At 39.1% G+C, this 12,482-nt stretch overlaps 1 protein-coding gene across 4 annotated transcripts in view; it reads right to left on the bottom strand.

The window, feature by feature from the left end:
* APC (APC regulator of WNT signaling pathway) overlaps positions 1–12,482 on the bottom strand; it is a 170,372-nt gene that overhangs the window by 52,833 nt on the left and 105,057 nt on the right. For all 4 annotated transcript variants that reach the window (XM_006272098.4, XM_019484432.2, XM_019484436.2 and 1 more), the window contains one exon: positions 11,523–11,636. In XM_006272098.4, coding sequence (XP_006272160.1) covers positions 11,523–11,636 — 114 coding nt within the window. The remainder of the gene's footprint in view (positions 1–11,522; positions 11,637–12,482) is intronic.

The raw sequence follows: 12,482 nt of genomic DNA on the forward strand, positions 1-12,482 counted from the left end.
TAACCCTGGAAGGAGTATTAAAAGTTGGAAGGGTTTGCTGCACTTGAATCCTTCTCAGCCCCTTCGTGCATAAGGTAACAGCTGCTGCTCTTTTGAAAATTCCCCTTTTGAAAGGGCTCCAAACTTTCCCTGTATCCACACCCAAGTTGGACTGAAAACCAAAAGATGGTGACATAGGACTAATAAAGGAGGATTATAAAACCTTAGAAGCCCTCTATGCAGTGAAGGCATACCAAGACAAGAGTTTGCTACTTCTCAGAAATAGTCTATCCAGGCAAAATGGTAATTATGTGATGGATTGCCTGGTGGGGGATTTTAATTTTGTAACTAAACTGACTGGATGTCACATGACAAAGGAGATGGATGGGAGGTTGTAAAAGAACGGGCTTGCTTATAGACATTTGAGAGAGAGAGAGAGAGAAAGAGAGAGAGAGAGAAGAATCTACAAGCATACAAGCAGATAGCTGGCAATAATCCAGGGGGTGGTTTTCCCAGGGTGAGGCTCATCCCTTGCACTCTGAAAAGGCTAACCCCTGTGATTTCCCTAAGGCAGTTCTCCAGGCTGAGACTTGTCTATTGCACTCCAAGCAGACTGATCCCTGAGAGCTTCCTTGAATGCAGGAAACTCGACTGCACAATTTTGTGGCAATAGGGGACAACATTCATGCTTCCCCCATGGCTTGCTCCTCAGCCTTTTGGGTAGGAGCAAACAAGACTAGGGAGCATCTGAATCCTATGGCCTCTGGGTTTGGGGCTTGCACACAGGATGCCTGCCATGGATTTGGGGAATATTCAAATCCCAAGACTGATGGGTCGGGGAGGGAGGATACTTGCCTGGTGGAAGAGCCACATACAGACTTGAATGATTAAGCTCAATTCAGTTGAAATTTGACTACTAGGCTTTGCCCAATAGAATTTAGAACTGATCTGGCCCTTGAAATAAAATTTAAAGAGAGAGGGACATAATCTTCCAGTGGAGAAATCATGTGCAAGAGGGAAGGAGAAGAAGGGACTGCTAAAATGTTTCTGGCCAAAGTCCAAAGCATTCTCACTAGTGATGAGAAACTGAAAGGGGGAAAATTAATATATTTTATTCTTTTGTTTGGATCTGTGGCATGGAACCTTTTAAAAAGTCAGTTTGTGTTACACAATTTAATTACCATCTATTGAGAGGTAAACTGTGAATGTAGAGTGCCCACAGTGTTGGTGTTCTGGGAAGGATGTGTTTAAGCAACTGACATTACTAGCTACAGGGGTATTAAAGTCAGACTGTGGGGTCTCAAAAGTTGTCAGGGGGTGCTAGATGGAGGATCTGCATCCCAAGATGGTACCCAGGGATGCAAAACAGAGCAAATCATTTGAGTTCTAGAAGATTAAAAATCTACGGTAGACCTACACCAGCAGGCCTGTTGGATGTCCAGCAGAGGGAGCTTTACTGATGCTGCAGCTTTTCCAGGGGGAACTTACCAGAGTCACTGTTATATAGCCTTTATCTGTCACAACAGAGATGCATCTGACACAATTTTTTTCTACACTTAACATAGATACTACATATTTTGTTTCAAGAATGGAACAGCTGTCACATATTGATTCTTAATATTAGATACCAGAGCAGAAACTCTTTGATTCTTCTTAGCTTTGACACTGGCCTTTAAAATAAAATTCTGGGTAAAATATTGTAGCCAGTAAATTTTCCTAAAAATGACATGGTACCTCTGTGCTTGTGATATAATATGTTCATGTTTTAAAACAGCTGCTGTTTTGTTTGGCGTTTGACATTTTCTTTTTCAAACTCACTAATTCTAACAAAATTTTGCAAACACAGGTGTCCTCTGTTTCCTAATATTTTAAAATCAATTTTTATACACGAGGGGAATAACTTTTCGGTTAAATAGGAAAAATTAAGCAAGTAATATATAAAGCCATACTCCTTGCGACTGTTTATGTTGTAGGAAAACTAAAAGGAAAAAACCTAAAACAAAGAAGAAAAAATAATGCTAAGAACAATCAAAGAAAGAAAGATGGCATACAAAACTATGTAAAGCACAGCCATTTCCCTTATTTGTTTTAGTTGTTACACCAATATGTAGCTACAAGATCTCATGTGACACATTCAGAAACTGTCCTTTATTTGAGAAAAATGTTTTTATCTTAACTAAAGTTACAAATAAGTAATTCCACAAATTCAAACTAGGCATGAAGGAGCTATGACACAAAAACAGAATCAAATCAAATAGAAAATATGCTTTAAAATGTCTGAATTTCTCAGATGTACAACTCCGCGCCCCCCCCCCCCCCCCCCCCCCCCCCACAAAACCCACATTCTGAGAATAACAGACATTATACCAAGGACTGTTCGGTTACATTTTGTTCCAAAATACCTAGTATTTTATTTACATTTATTAATAAGTTATGTTTAATGGGTTTTTTTTTACTTTCTTTTAAGATAGGAAAAAATTAAAATCCGAAGTGGCACTAAAATCTGACCAGAAGAGCAAGGATAGGATTAGTTGCATCGGTGGATACTGGATCAGTATTGTTCTAGTCTTCCTTCACAGCTCTGGTACTTTAGTCATAGCATCTGACACAGTAGGCTATCATCTATAAAAGCTTATGCCTTGCTGAAAGAACTGGTCTTTAAAGGGCATTCGTACATATGTTTGTGCCACAACGCCGGCTGCATGCATTTGTATAAATGGCAAAATACAAGTCAGCACTGAGAAAATGTTGGCAGCGTGCTTTTGAACTAAAACACATTGAAGGTGTTTTAGTTCAAACGTGCACCACCGCCATTCTCTGCGTGCTGATGTACACTATGCCACTTATACAACTTCTTCATGTGACGTAGTGCAGAGAACACTCGATTAATCAAAAATGTATGTACATAAAGGCCCTAAGGTGCCTCTCTACCTTGCCTTCCGGTGAAGTACAGTAATCCACATTCACATAAAAGAGAGTTATATTTTGCTCTCTTCCCCACCCCACAGCTTAATCAGTATTCACAGCAGCTGCCAAAGACTTCTCTTGGCCTTTGTGACCATTCTTTCTAGTTCTTTTCTACCTCTCTAAAAACTCGATAGAGCATCCTTTGGAGGATCTTCATCATTCCTTTTCCAGCTTTCTGAGAGAAGTTCTCTATGGCTTTGTCCTTGGTCCCTCAAATACACGATCATCTCTCTGTTGATGACTCAGATTGCTCTATCCCAGACCTGACTCTTTCTGTCTAAACTAAAATATCAGCTTCCCTTCTCCCAGGTCAATATAGCTAAAACAAACCTCATAATCAACTCCCCCAGCTGATTCATCCTTTCTTGATCACTGGGAAGCACAACGTCTTGTTTGTGTAACCTGGACATAATATTAAGTTTATTCGTAAATTTCCACATTAATCCTTTTAAAATATAGCCTTTCCTATCCACCCACTCAACTAAAACACTTATCATTTCATGTCCCAATTACTGAAGCAATCATTTCCCTGGTCTTGACAAATTCTATCTTTCCCCACTTTTACTCATTCAGAATGCTGTGTAAAGATCTTTTTCCTAATCCTTCACTTTGACAACATCACTTGAAGCCTTCATTTCTATTGCATTAAACATAATATATGCTTGTCTTAACCTATCCCAACTCTATACTGTCTCTCACTCTCCATCAAAACATCAAGTCACACCTCTAAGCTGGCCTCCAACTTCCACTTGTCAAGTATGCAGCACTGTGCCTTTTCTGCCTGTTGTCCATAAACATCTACAAAACTACGTAATTATCCTATCTTGAATTCTTTCTTAGAAGGCAGTATCTACAAAAAAATGAGAGAAATTTGGCACACTGAGGCCACTGCCTGCTATACTTGCCAATATTGTCTTATTTCCTTGCATTCCTCCTCTCTTAGTCTGCCTCTTGTTGAATACTTATATTTTAAGCTTTTGGGGAAGAGACTGTTTGTTCTAGTTTTGCACAGTACCTAGCCCAATTGAGACCTAGTCCTTCATGTTATTGCAGCAATAATAGTAATGAACAGATTAATGAGGAAGTTTGAACTGTAATTCCACACACAGGACCAACACTGCTGATCAAAATTTTCCATATTAACAAAACAGACCATCAGTCCCAGTGTCTAGTTGATACTAGGGCTCAGATGAAGTTTAAGACAGGTAAAACAGATATGATGTTGGTGTAAACATCTAAGACAAATGGCTGAGTTAATATCTGTTAACTCAAATTAAGGAATTTTTCTTGCCTTTTGCTATAAATCAAAGGATTTAAAATAGTCTCTTAGATGCTTTTATAGCCTTCTGTTCAATTGATTCATTTATACTCTATGAAGCTAGCACCAGGGTCCTCTGAAGACATTTACTATAGAATGTAGTGACCTAGTTAGAAGGATTTCTTGCAGGAAGACCATGATACCTGTGGCTTGGAATCTGCACTGCCTACTGATTCATTTCCAGATGCATTTCAATGTGTTATTTTTGATGAATAAATCCCTAAGAGACTGACTGGAGTTTTGGTTAGAAATGGCCTTGTGGTCTCAATTGAATATGTTTATTGGTTAGACACACAAGGTAAGACCCCAATACTTAAAGATCTGAGACCTGAAATCAGGATATTTTCAAGGAATGAACCTTTGACTATGAAATTCACTCTCACCTTTAGCTACAATAGCTGAGTTGTGGACATTTTTATATGTACTAGTATTATTATTATGGAGCAGTGACAAAAAGGTCCTCATAATAATGAGGACCCATTGACTAAGTCTTCATTATGCTAGACACTTTGTAAATACATAATAAATAAAGGACTTTTCCCAAAAGAGTTTGCAGGATAAATAAAAAGGTGATTTTCTGGTGCTACTTTTTGTGATTTTACTGAAACCTTTTAATACAATTTAGTCAATTTATGTTTTCCCACCACCTTTTTGCAATCATGATAATTAAGTAGTATATTTTAGAAACCTAGAATTTTGCAAACAGTTATGTTGTAGAATATAATACTTGCAGGCTCAGATCACGTGCTATGCTTCTTGGATGGGGGCGGGGAAAACCAATGCGTAAAAATATGTAACATACTGCAAAACTGTTTTACAGTTATACTATAGCTATCATCTTACACCGTAAGATTGATGTAAGTCAATAATAATGGGATAGAAATAAAAAGCTGAAACTTATAGGATTTTCCAACATTAAATATGTTACATGACTAAAAACCACAGATCATAATATCTGAATGACAGTTAATAATGCTGTACTAAAAAAGTGTTTTGTTTGTGTAGTGGTTACTGCAGGGGATCAGAATTGCATCTAGTCTTACTTATCTTAATTAATGATCTGAAAGTGAAAGTGAATAGAACCATAAATTGCAAATTGTAAATGTCAAAAAAACAGTAAGCATACAAAGGAACAAAGCTATAGAAATACATAGAGAAAAGAATATACAGAATGAAAGTCATCTTAGAAACAAGCCAGCTAATATCTGAACATCTAATGAGCATCTGAGTATTTAAATATTAATATTTAGTGGGAGAGACAAAGCTACAAACTAGTGGACTGTAAATTAGCCTTGAATTTGTAATGCTACACATGCCAGAGGAGAAGATCAGTGCAATTTTAGGTGGCACTCACAGAGGCATCATTACAACATAAGAAAGGCAGATAATCACTCACTGGATCAAAAGAATAGAAAACTTATCTTAAACACTAGAAAAATGTTTATTCAAAAACAATCTTGCACTGGAAGAATGACAAATAGATGGTCCAGAAGGTTATTTCCAGCTCTAACATCTTAGATTCTATATATGACTGAAATTGCCCCAAAACTGAGTTTCCTTAAGTGCTACCAGAAATTTACTGCAAAATACACAGTAAAAAAAAAGTGGGTCCATAAGAATACACTGTAAAGAAAGCAAGCATTTTTATCATCCGAGGTATCTCTTAGCAGGAGCAGAAGGGATGTAACTTACATGCTCACATGAAAAGCAAACTCTGAGCACATAATCAGAAGGATGCAGCCATGTCCCAAATGTTGTTCCTCTTTCTACAGTTTGATTTTCCTTGTAAAGGGATTGCAGATGACCTAGGGAATTCTTGTTCAGGCTCAGGCCTCAGACATTCTGGTTTCCCTGTTACATCTAGCTAGGTTCCTCATTGCCCACCAGAGGCTATGGAGGACACACACAGCTGAGGGGTTGGGCCTTCATCACTGGATTTCTTGGTTAGATCTTCCCTCAGCTCCAATTCATCTCCCCTTTCCATGGCATTCTGGCAGCTGCCATAGAGTTCTCCAAAAATGAAAATAAGTCTTCAGTGCCAGAGCACATGGATAAAGAGAAATACTTCACAATGGCTGCAAAGGTGGATGAAACCTCTGGTTGTCTAGGTTTCCCTGCCATTAGATTACAGTTTCCTTCCCACATAGTTTCATGTGACTGCTGATGCATAATGCTATCCCCATGTTAAAAGACGACATGTGCAGGGGTCTTCCTATCAACAGCAAGTCCTATAGCAGTGGCCAAGTGGCAATGGGGCAGGTGCTTGTGATTACCCAAAGCCCCTAGTCATGGATCTCCATGGAGGCAATGACTGTATGATGGTCATTTTGTACTTGGACCTAAGATAGATATGCAATTCAGTAGCTGCAATCATGACTGACAAGGCTTATTTAGGATCTACTCCTCACTCGGTATGGGGAGGAACTTGGAAAAGGTGCCCTAAACATAGTCCATCTCACTTCACCTGACTGGCCAACTGCATCCAGTGGGATCACGCTATCTGTGGTCCAAATTAAGTAATGAAATTTTCAGCCTGGAATGTCAGCATCCTGATGGACAACCCTGACAGGGACTGTCTGGAGCATAGGAAAGTACTTGTGGTTAGAGAACTGAGGCTAATGAAACCAGACATGCAGAAGAGGGACAAGTCATGAGGAAGAGAATGGTGGTGGCTACTTCCCTCTCTCTCTCTCCATTTTTGTTTGTTTGTTTGTTTTTTGGGTTTTTGTTTTTTTTTGGGCGGGGGGGGTGGCAGGTAAAAGAAAATATGAAAAAGGGACACATCCATGGTGTTGGTTTTGCTATTAAGACCAAAATTATTACTCAGATGCCAGAATGCCCAACTGGCATCAGCAAACATCTCATGACCCTTTGTCTTTCACTTCTAATGTCAGAGACAATACAATCAAAGCCATTCCATGACATCCCATTAAAGACTATCTTATAGATTAACCAACTTATCAAGAGGTTTTGAAAGTCATTAAGTAGGTGAAGAACAGCAAAGCATGTGGCCCTGATAGAATACCAGCTAAAATTTATAAGCAAGGTGGAAAAATGCTTTCATCAACTACACTATGGAAACATGAACAGATTTCCAGTAACTTGGATGCCAGTGTCATTATCATGTTCAAGAAAGGAGATGGATCAGATTGCAGTGATTATTGTGGTGTAGTTGTCCATAGCTTGGAAGATTCTTGCTTGCTTTCTCCTCAATAGACTCACTTTCCTCACTGAGAAGATTCTACTTGAGTTCCAGTGTGGTTTTAGACCATTTAGTGGTACAATGTTTATGATCTTTGTTGCTAGATAGCTGCAAGAGAAGTGCTGTGAGATACATTAAGACCTTTACATGGCTGCCTGACCTAAAGCCTTTGATTCAGTCAGCAGAGAGGCCATATAGAACATCTGATGAGATTTGGATGCCTGCCAAAGTTGTAACAATTATCAGACTTCTTCATGATGACATTACAGCACCTGTCCTAAGCAATGGCTTGGAAATGGATCCTTTCACTATTAGAACTGGAGTGTTGGTGATTGCACCAACACTCACCTCCATTTCTGATCTTCAGTATGCTGACAATTGTGTTGAATGCGCCCCCACAGTTCCAGGTCCCTCTTGATGGCTTCTGTGAAGCATATGAAATGTTTGTATTCAATGTCAACTTTGTGAAAATGAAAACTGTGTGCACCCCAAACTAACCAGCTCATCCTCCACACGTTACAACCAGAGGGCAATCCTTGGAGAATGTTCAGCATTTCTCCTACTTGAGTATCCACCTTTCCCATAAAGTAAACATAATGATAATATTTCAAATTGGACAAAATCTGCCAGCTGTCTTTGGACATTTCTTAAATTGTGCCTTCCACCATCATAAGATTAGAACCCTGCCTGACAACTGGCTCCATAACCAGGTTCTATACTCCCAACTCACTGATAGTTACTGCTTCAGAGGTGGACAAAAGAAGAGATTCAAGGACACTTTAAAGACCAATCTGAAGAAATGCAGTATAAACATCAGTACCTGGGAGACTTGAGCACTGAATGGTGTGCTGTGATGTACAACAAGGTCTTAATCACTTTAAGCAAACTTGCCTCCCTACTGAGGTGGATAGGCAAGAGAGACAAAGGGAAAGATCTGTGATCTGACACCACCAGGATCTGCTACTACTTCCCCAAACTGTTAACCATGTCTGCAGTCAAACATGGGGATCTCAGATCAGCCTCCTTGGCCATGTGCAGACCCTACAATTACTTCCTTTTTCACTGGAAGACAGTCATCCTCATATCAAGGGACTGCAGACGATGACTATAGTTCTCCATTTGGTTGGATTAGGTTGGCTCAAGTGCCAGACTGATATTTCAGCCCCCACCTCCATATTGGGAATACGTGGACCAACTGGTTCAACCACAGACGCTCAGAAGCCAGAAACCCAGTTTGTTTTGGGGTTCTCTGGGGCTATTTCTATTCTGTCAACTGATGTCTGAAATGTCCTCTCTTATACTGAGGTAGTGTTGGTACTCACTTTTAACTGGTTGCAGTCATGTGCTACCACTCCATCCAGGTCTCAGTACATGGCGTGTACAGCTCTGTTCCATAAGGGCCAACAGATGTCCCATTGCTTAGATGGCTACTAGGATGCTATCCCTTTTCAATCAGCTGTGGTGAAGAAAGCCTTTGGATCATCTGGGCCCCTCTTTGCAAGCCTTATTGCCACAGTTTCCTTGAGTATATTTTGTGTATATACATAAAAATATTGCTTCTCTAATTTTTGTTCAGAGATTCCTTGTATTTTAGCATAAGGTATTTCAGACTTGATCAAGCGTTGAATAAATTAACATTCCAGACTTCTTTACTGGAATTGGAGAGTACAGTGTGCTAGATATTGTACATTAATAAAAGACTGTCCCTATGGTGATTATAACCAGACGGTGGTTATGGACATGTATAGATGGTGAAAAGTCAGGCTCCCCAAGCCAACTCTGGCAAAGCTGAGCATTCCTGTTGAAGCAGATGGACATAAGCAATGTGCCTAGTCAATTTAAGGTACAGATAGGCCCCAATATAGGCCTTCCTGGACCAAATTCCAAACTATTTACTTAGCAATGCATTCATGAAGATGCTGAGCCTTACTGCTATATGCATGTGCAGCCAATTGCAGAAGAAAAAGTAGTCCCTGCTCATTGAGCTCACCTACCCAATTATTTGGGGCTGGGATTCAGAATATTTTCCACAGGTTTACTGCCAATCATCTATAACGTTTAACCATTTTCAATGTCAGTATCTCTAAAAAATTCATAAAGAATGCAGAGAAAAGGTATATAAGTTTTAGTGCACATGCACATATCTTCCTCCTTCTTCCTAATCTTGTAAAAATGGCGCTGTGATGACAATCAAAAGGACACTGAATATTTTAAGTGGCTTCATGAACTAAGCTCTCCCTTGTTAATTCCCTGCAGAAAAACAAAGAGCAGGAAAGGGAGTAGCTATTAAAGAGATAATTTAATCTTTATGAGCAGGGATCCAGGTTTTCCATCTCTCACGGAAAAACTAAGTAAACCATGGATTTTACATTTACCAGAGGCAAATGCAGATTTCTTGTTTTACAAGAGAAACCTGCAGATTTTGCCATTTTGCAATGGGCTCCCTACAGGCTGGCAGTTCCAGTCTGCAGGGAGCTGAGAGGGAGCAGGAGGAAGGTGGCAAGACAGGGGGGCGCTATGTGTATGGACATGCACATGGCTCCAGGCACCCTGCAGAGCAGCTGCAGAAGGTACACGGAGGGGAGAGGGAGCTGGGCAGGGCTGAGGCTGTTGCCCAGCCAGGCGGGGCTTGGGGCCTGGGTTCGCAATGAGCAGGTCCAGAGCAGGACGGGGCCACGGGTGGCTCGTCTGGGGGAGGGGGAGGGCTGGCTCCCCGCTGCCACATGCACTCCTGGAGCAGACACAGGTGCAGGCTCAGGCTTCTGCCCTGCTTCCGCCCCCCCCGTGGCCTCCAGACACGACACGGCATGGCTGGGGACAGTGGGGCCACACAGGGATTTCCTCGTCGCTGCTCCCTCCCCTGCCCTAAAGATTTTGGTTACTCCTGTTTAGTAGGAGTAAGACATTTCAGTGTTTCTAAAAGTTCAGCCACCAGACACCATTACTATCTCAACTTACTTCAGCTTACTGTACTGTGAGCAACAGGGAAGCCTGCTCAGCAGTCCAGAAGCTGGTTTTGCGCTGCCTTCCCTTACAGCCTTAACCTGCACACCTAAGGGACCAAAAGGTAATGAATTTCTCTTTCAAAGACATCACAAAAGGTTTCAGTAAAATCCTACTAGTTGTTTACGTGACTCATTATGAAAAGCTACCTTAAATTTCAAATTAAGCAGCTAATTAATTAGAATTATTTCCTATGTAACCACATGCTGTATTAAAGCAAGTTCAGTGAAGAAAACAAAAATAAAAGAGCACATTTTGTTGAAAAGAATTCACCTGGATTGAACTCAGTCAAAAGAAAGCAAAGCTAGTCTGCTTAGCTGATTACTCTGAAGCAGCTGAAATAGTAGTAATGAATTACGTATGCTAACAGACACACAACAGTTTGCGTTAATAGTCAGCAATCAATTATTTCATTTCTGGTACCACACAGCTACTTTCGATTTATATTTTCAAACATGGGTGACAGGATGTGATTACATAATTATATATGCACTCATTACTCTCTATCAGAGCAAACAGATTTATGATATGATAAATGTGGATACATTTTTTTATATATCTGGGTTTAAAGATGAGTCCTTTAAACATATATTTTAGTGATGGAGTTAAAAAAAAAGTAACTGATTTTATTTTAAATTTAATAGTACTAAGTAAATAAGAACTAGTACAGAGCAGAAATAAAGAAAATTTCATTTACATCTTATTTAAATTAAAATTGCAACAATTTTAGTTTAAAATATTCACAGGCCAATATTTAAAAAAATTATTTCTTTGTGAACTATTTTTTTCTAAATCTCAGGAGTTCCCAAAACTGCTCATGAGACTGAATAAGCTGCGAGAGTGACATTTCCTTCCTTCCTTTCCTGCTTCCTTCCTTTGTCTTTAATAAAACCTGTGTTGATTCTCATTTTTGTTTTTAAGAAAGTATACTAAACAGAAAAAACCACTCAACCATGAGCAGTTCAAAGATACAACCACAAGTAATTTAATAAAAATCAGATTCCTTTCATTCATTTTAACTTTAAACAGTAAAGCCAGTTGGCAAAACATTACCTGTGCCCGTTTCTCCATATCCTGACAAGTACCTAGTTGCTCTTCCATGGCAGCTCTGATTTGTCTTGCTTCATATTCTAATTGCCTTCTGGTCATGTCTGTTTGCAAGGAGAACTGAAATTCAAAACAAAAAAGATTTCAACAAACAAGGAGGAAGACGAGCTCTATGCTTTTTGAACAAAAGCAGAGCAATGTATTCCATGCTAAAACTTAATAAACTCAAACAAAGTCTGAATACAGAACCTTTTAAAATATAGGTAAGTTATAAACAAGAACATATAATATCAGCCAATATGTGATTTGTAGAGAAGGTTTTTCACCTGTCTATGCATAATATACCAACATAAAAAAAATCACATTGCCACATGCACAGAACACTTACTCATCCGTATCTAAAACGGCATACCATCAGAAAATTTGTTCTGTGCACCATTAATTCAGTATTAAAAAAAGACTCCAAAGATATTAATCTACCTCTAAAATACTGTACTTTTACTACTTACTGTTAGACATATTTGATCATACAGCCCACACCAGACTTTAAGAGAAGAAACATTTTACAAAGTATGTTTTCCAAGATATCAGCAGATCTAATTTTAAACATCCTAATGTATATTTAAAACTCTCTCTTTTGAAGATTAATAGAGAAAGTAAAAGCCAGAAATAAAATCAGTTTTTAGCTGTAACTTCCTCATGCTTTACTCTAGGAGCAATTATTTCAGCTAAAAATGTTATCTTATATTCAGAAGTGCACAGGTAATAATTATTCAATCATTTGGAAAATTAACAAGTCCAGCAAACCACGTTTTTTCACAGATTTGTTTATTTAACAACATCCTTTGATGCAGCTGATTTATCTTGATCTCTAGCTATGCACATGAGCTGAAATGCACAAAATATTTAATTTTGAGTGAAGTCAGTGCTTCCTAGTACATGACACTTCAGAAGTGGAAGTTATAC

This window comes from Alligator mississippiensis, chromosome 3 (assembly GCF_030867095.1).
Source record: "Alligator mississippiensis isolate rAllMis1 chromosome 3, rAllMis1, whole genome shotgun sequence".
NCBI classification, from domain to species: Eukaryota; Metazoa; Chordata; order Crocodylia; family Alligatoridae; genus Alligator; species Alligator mississippiensis.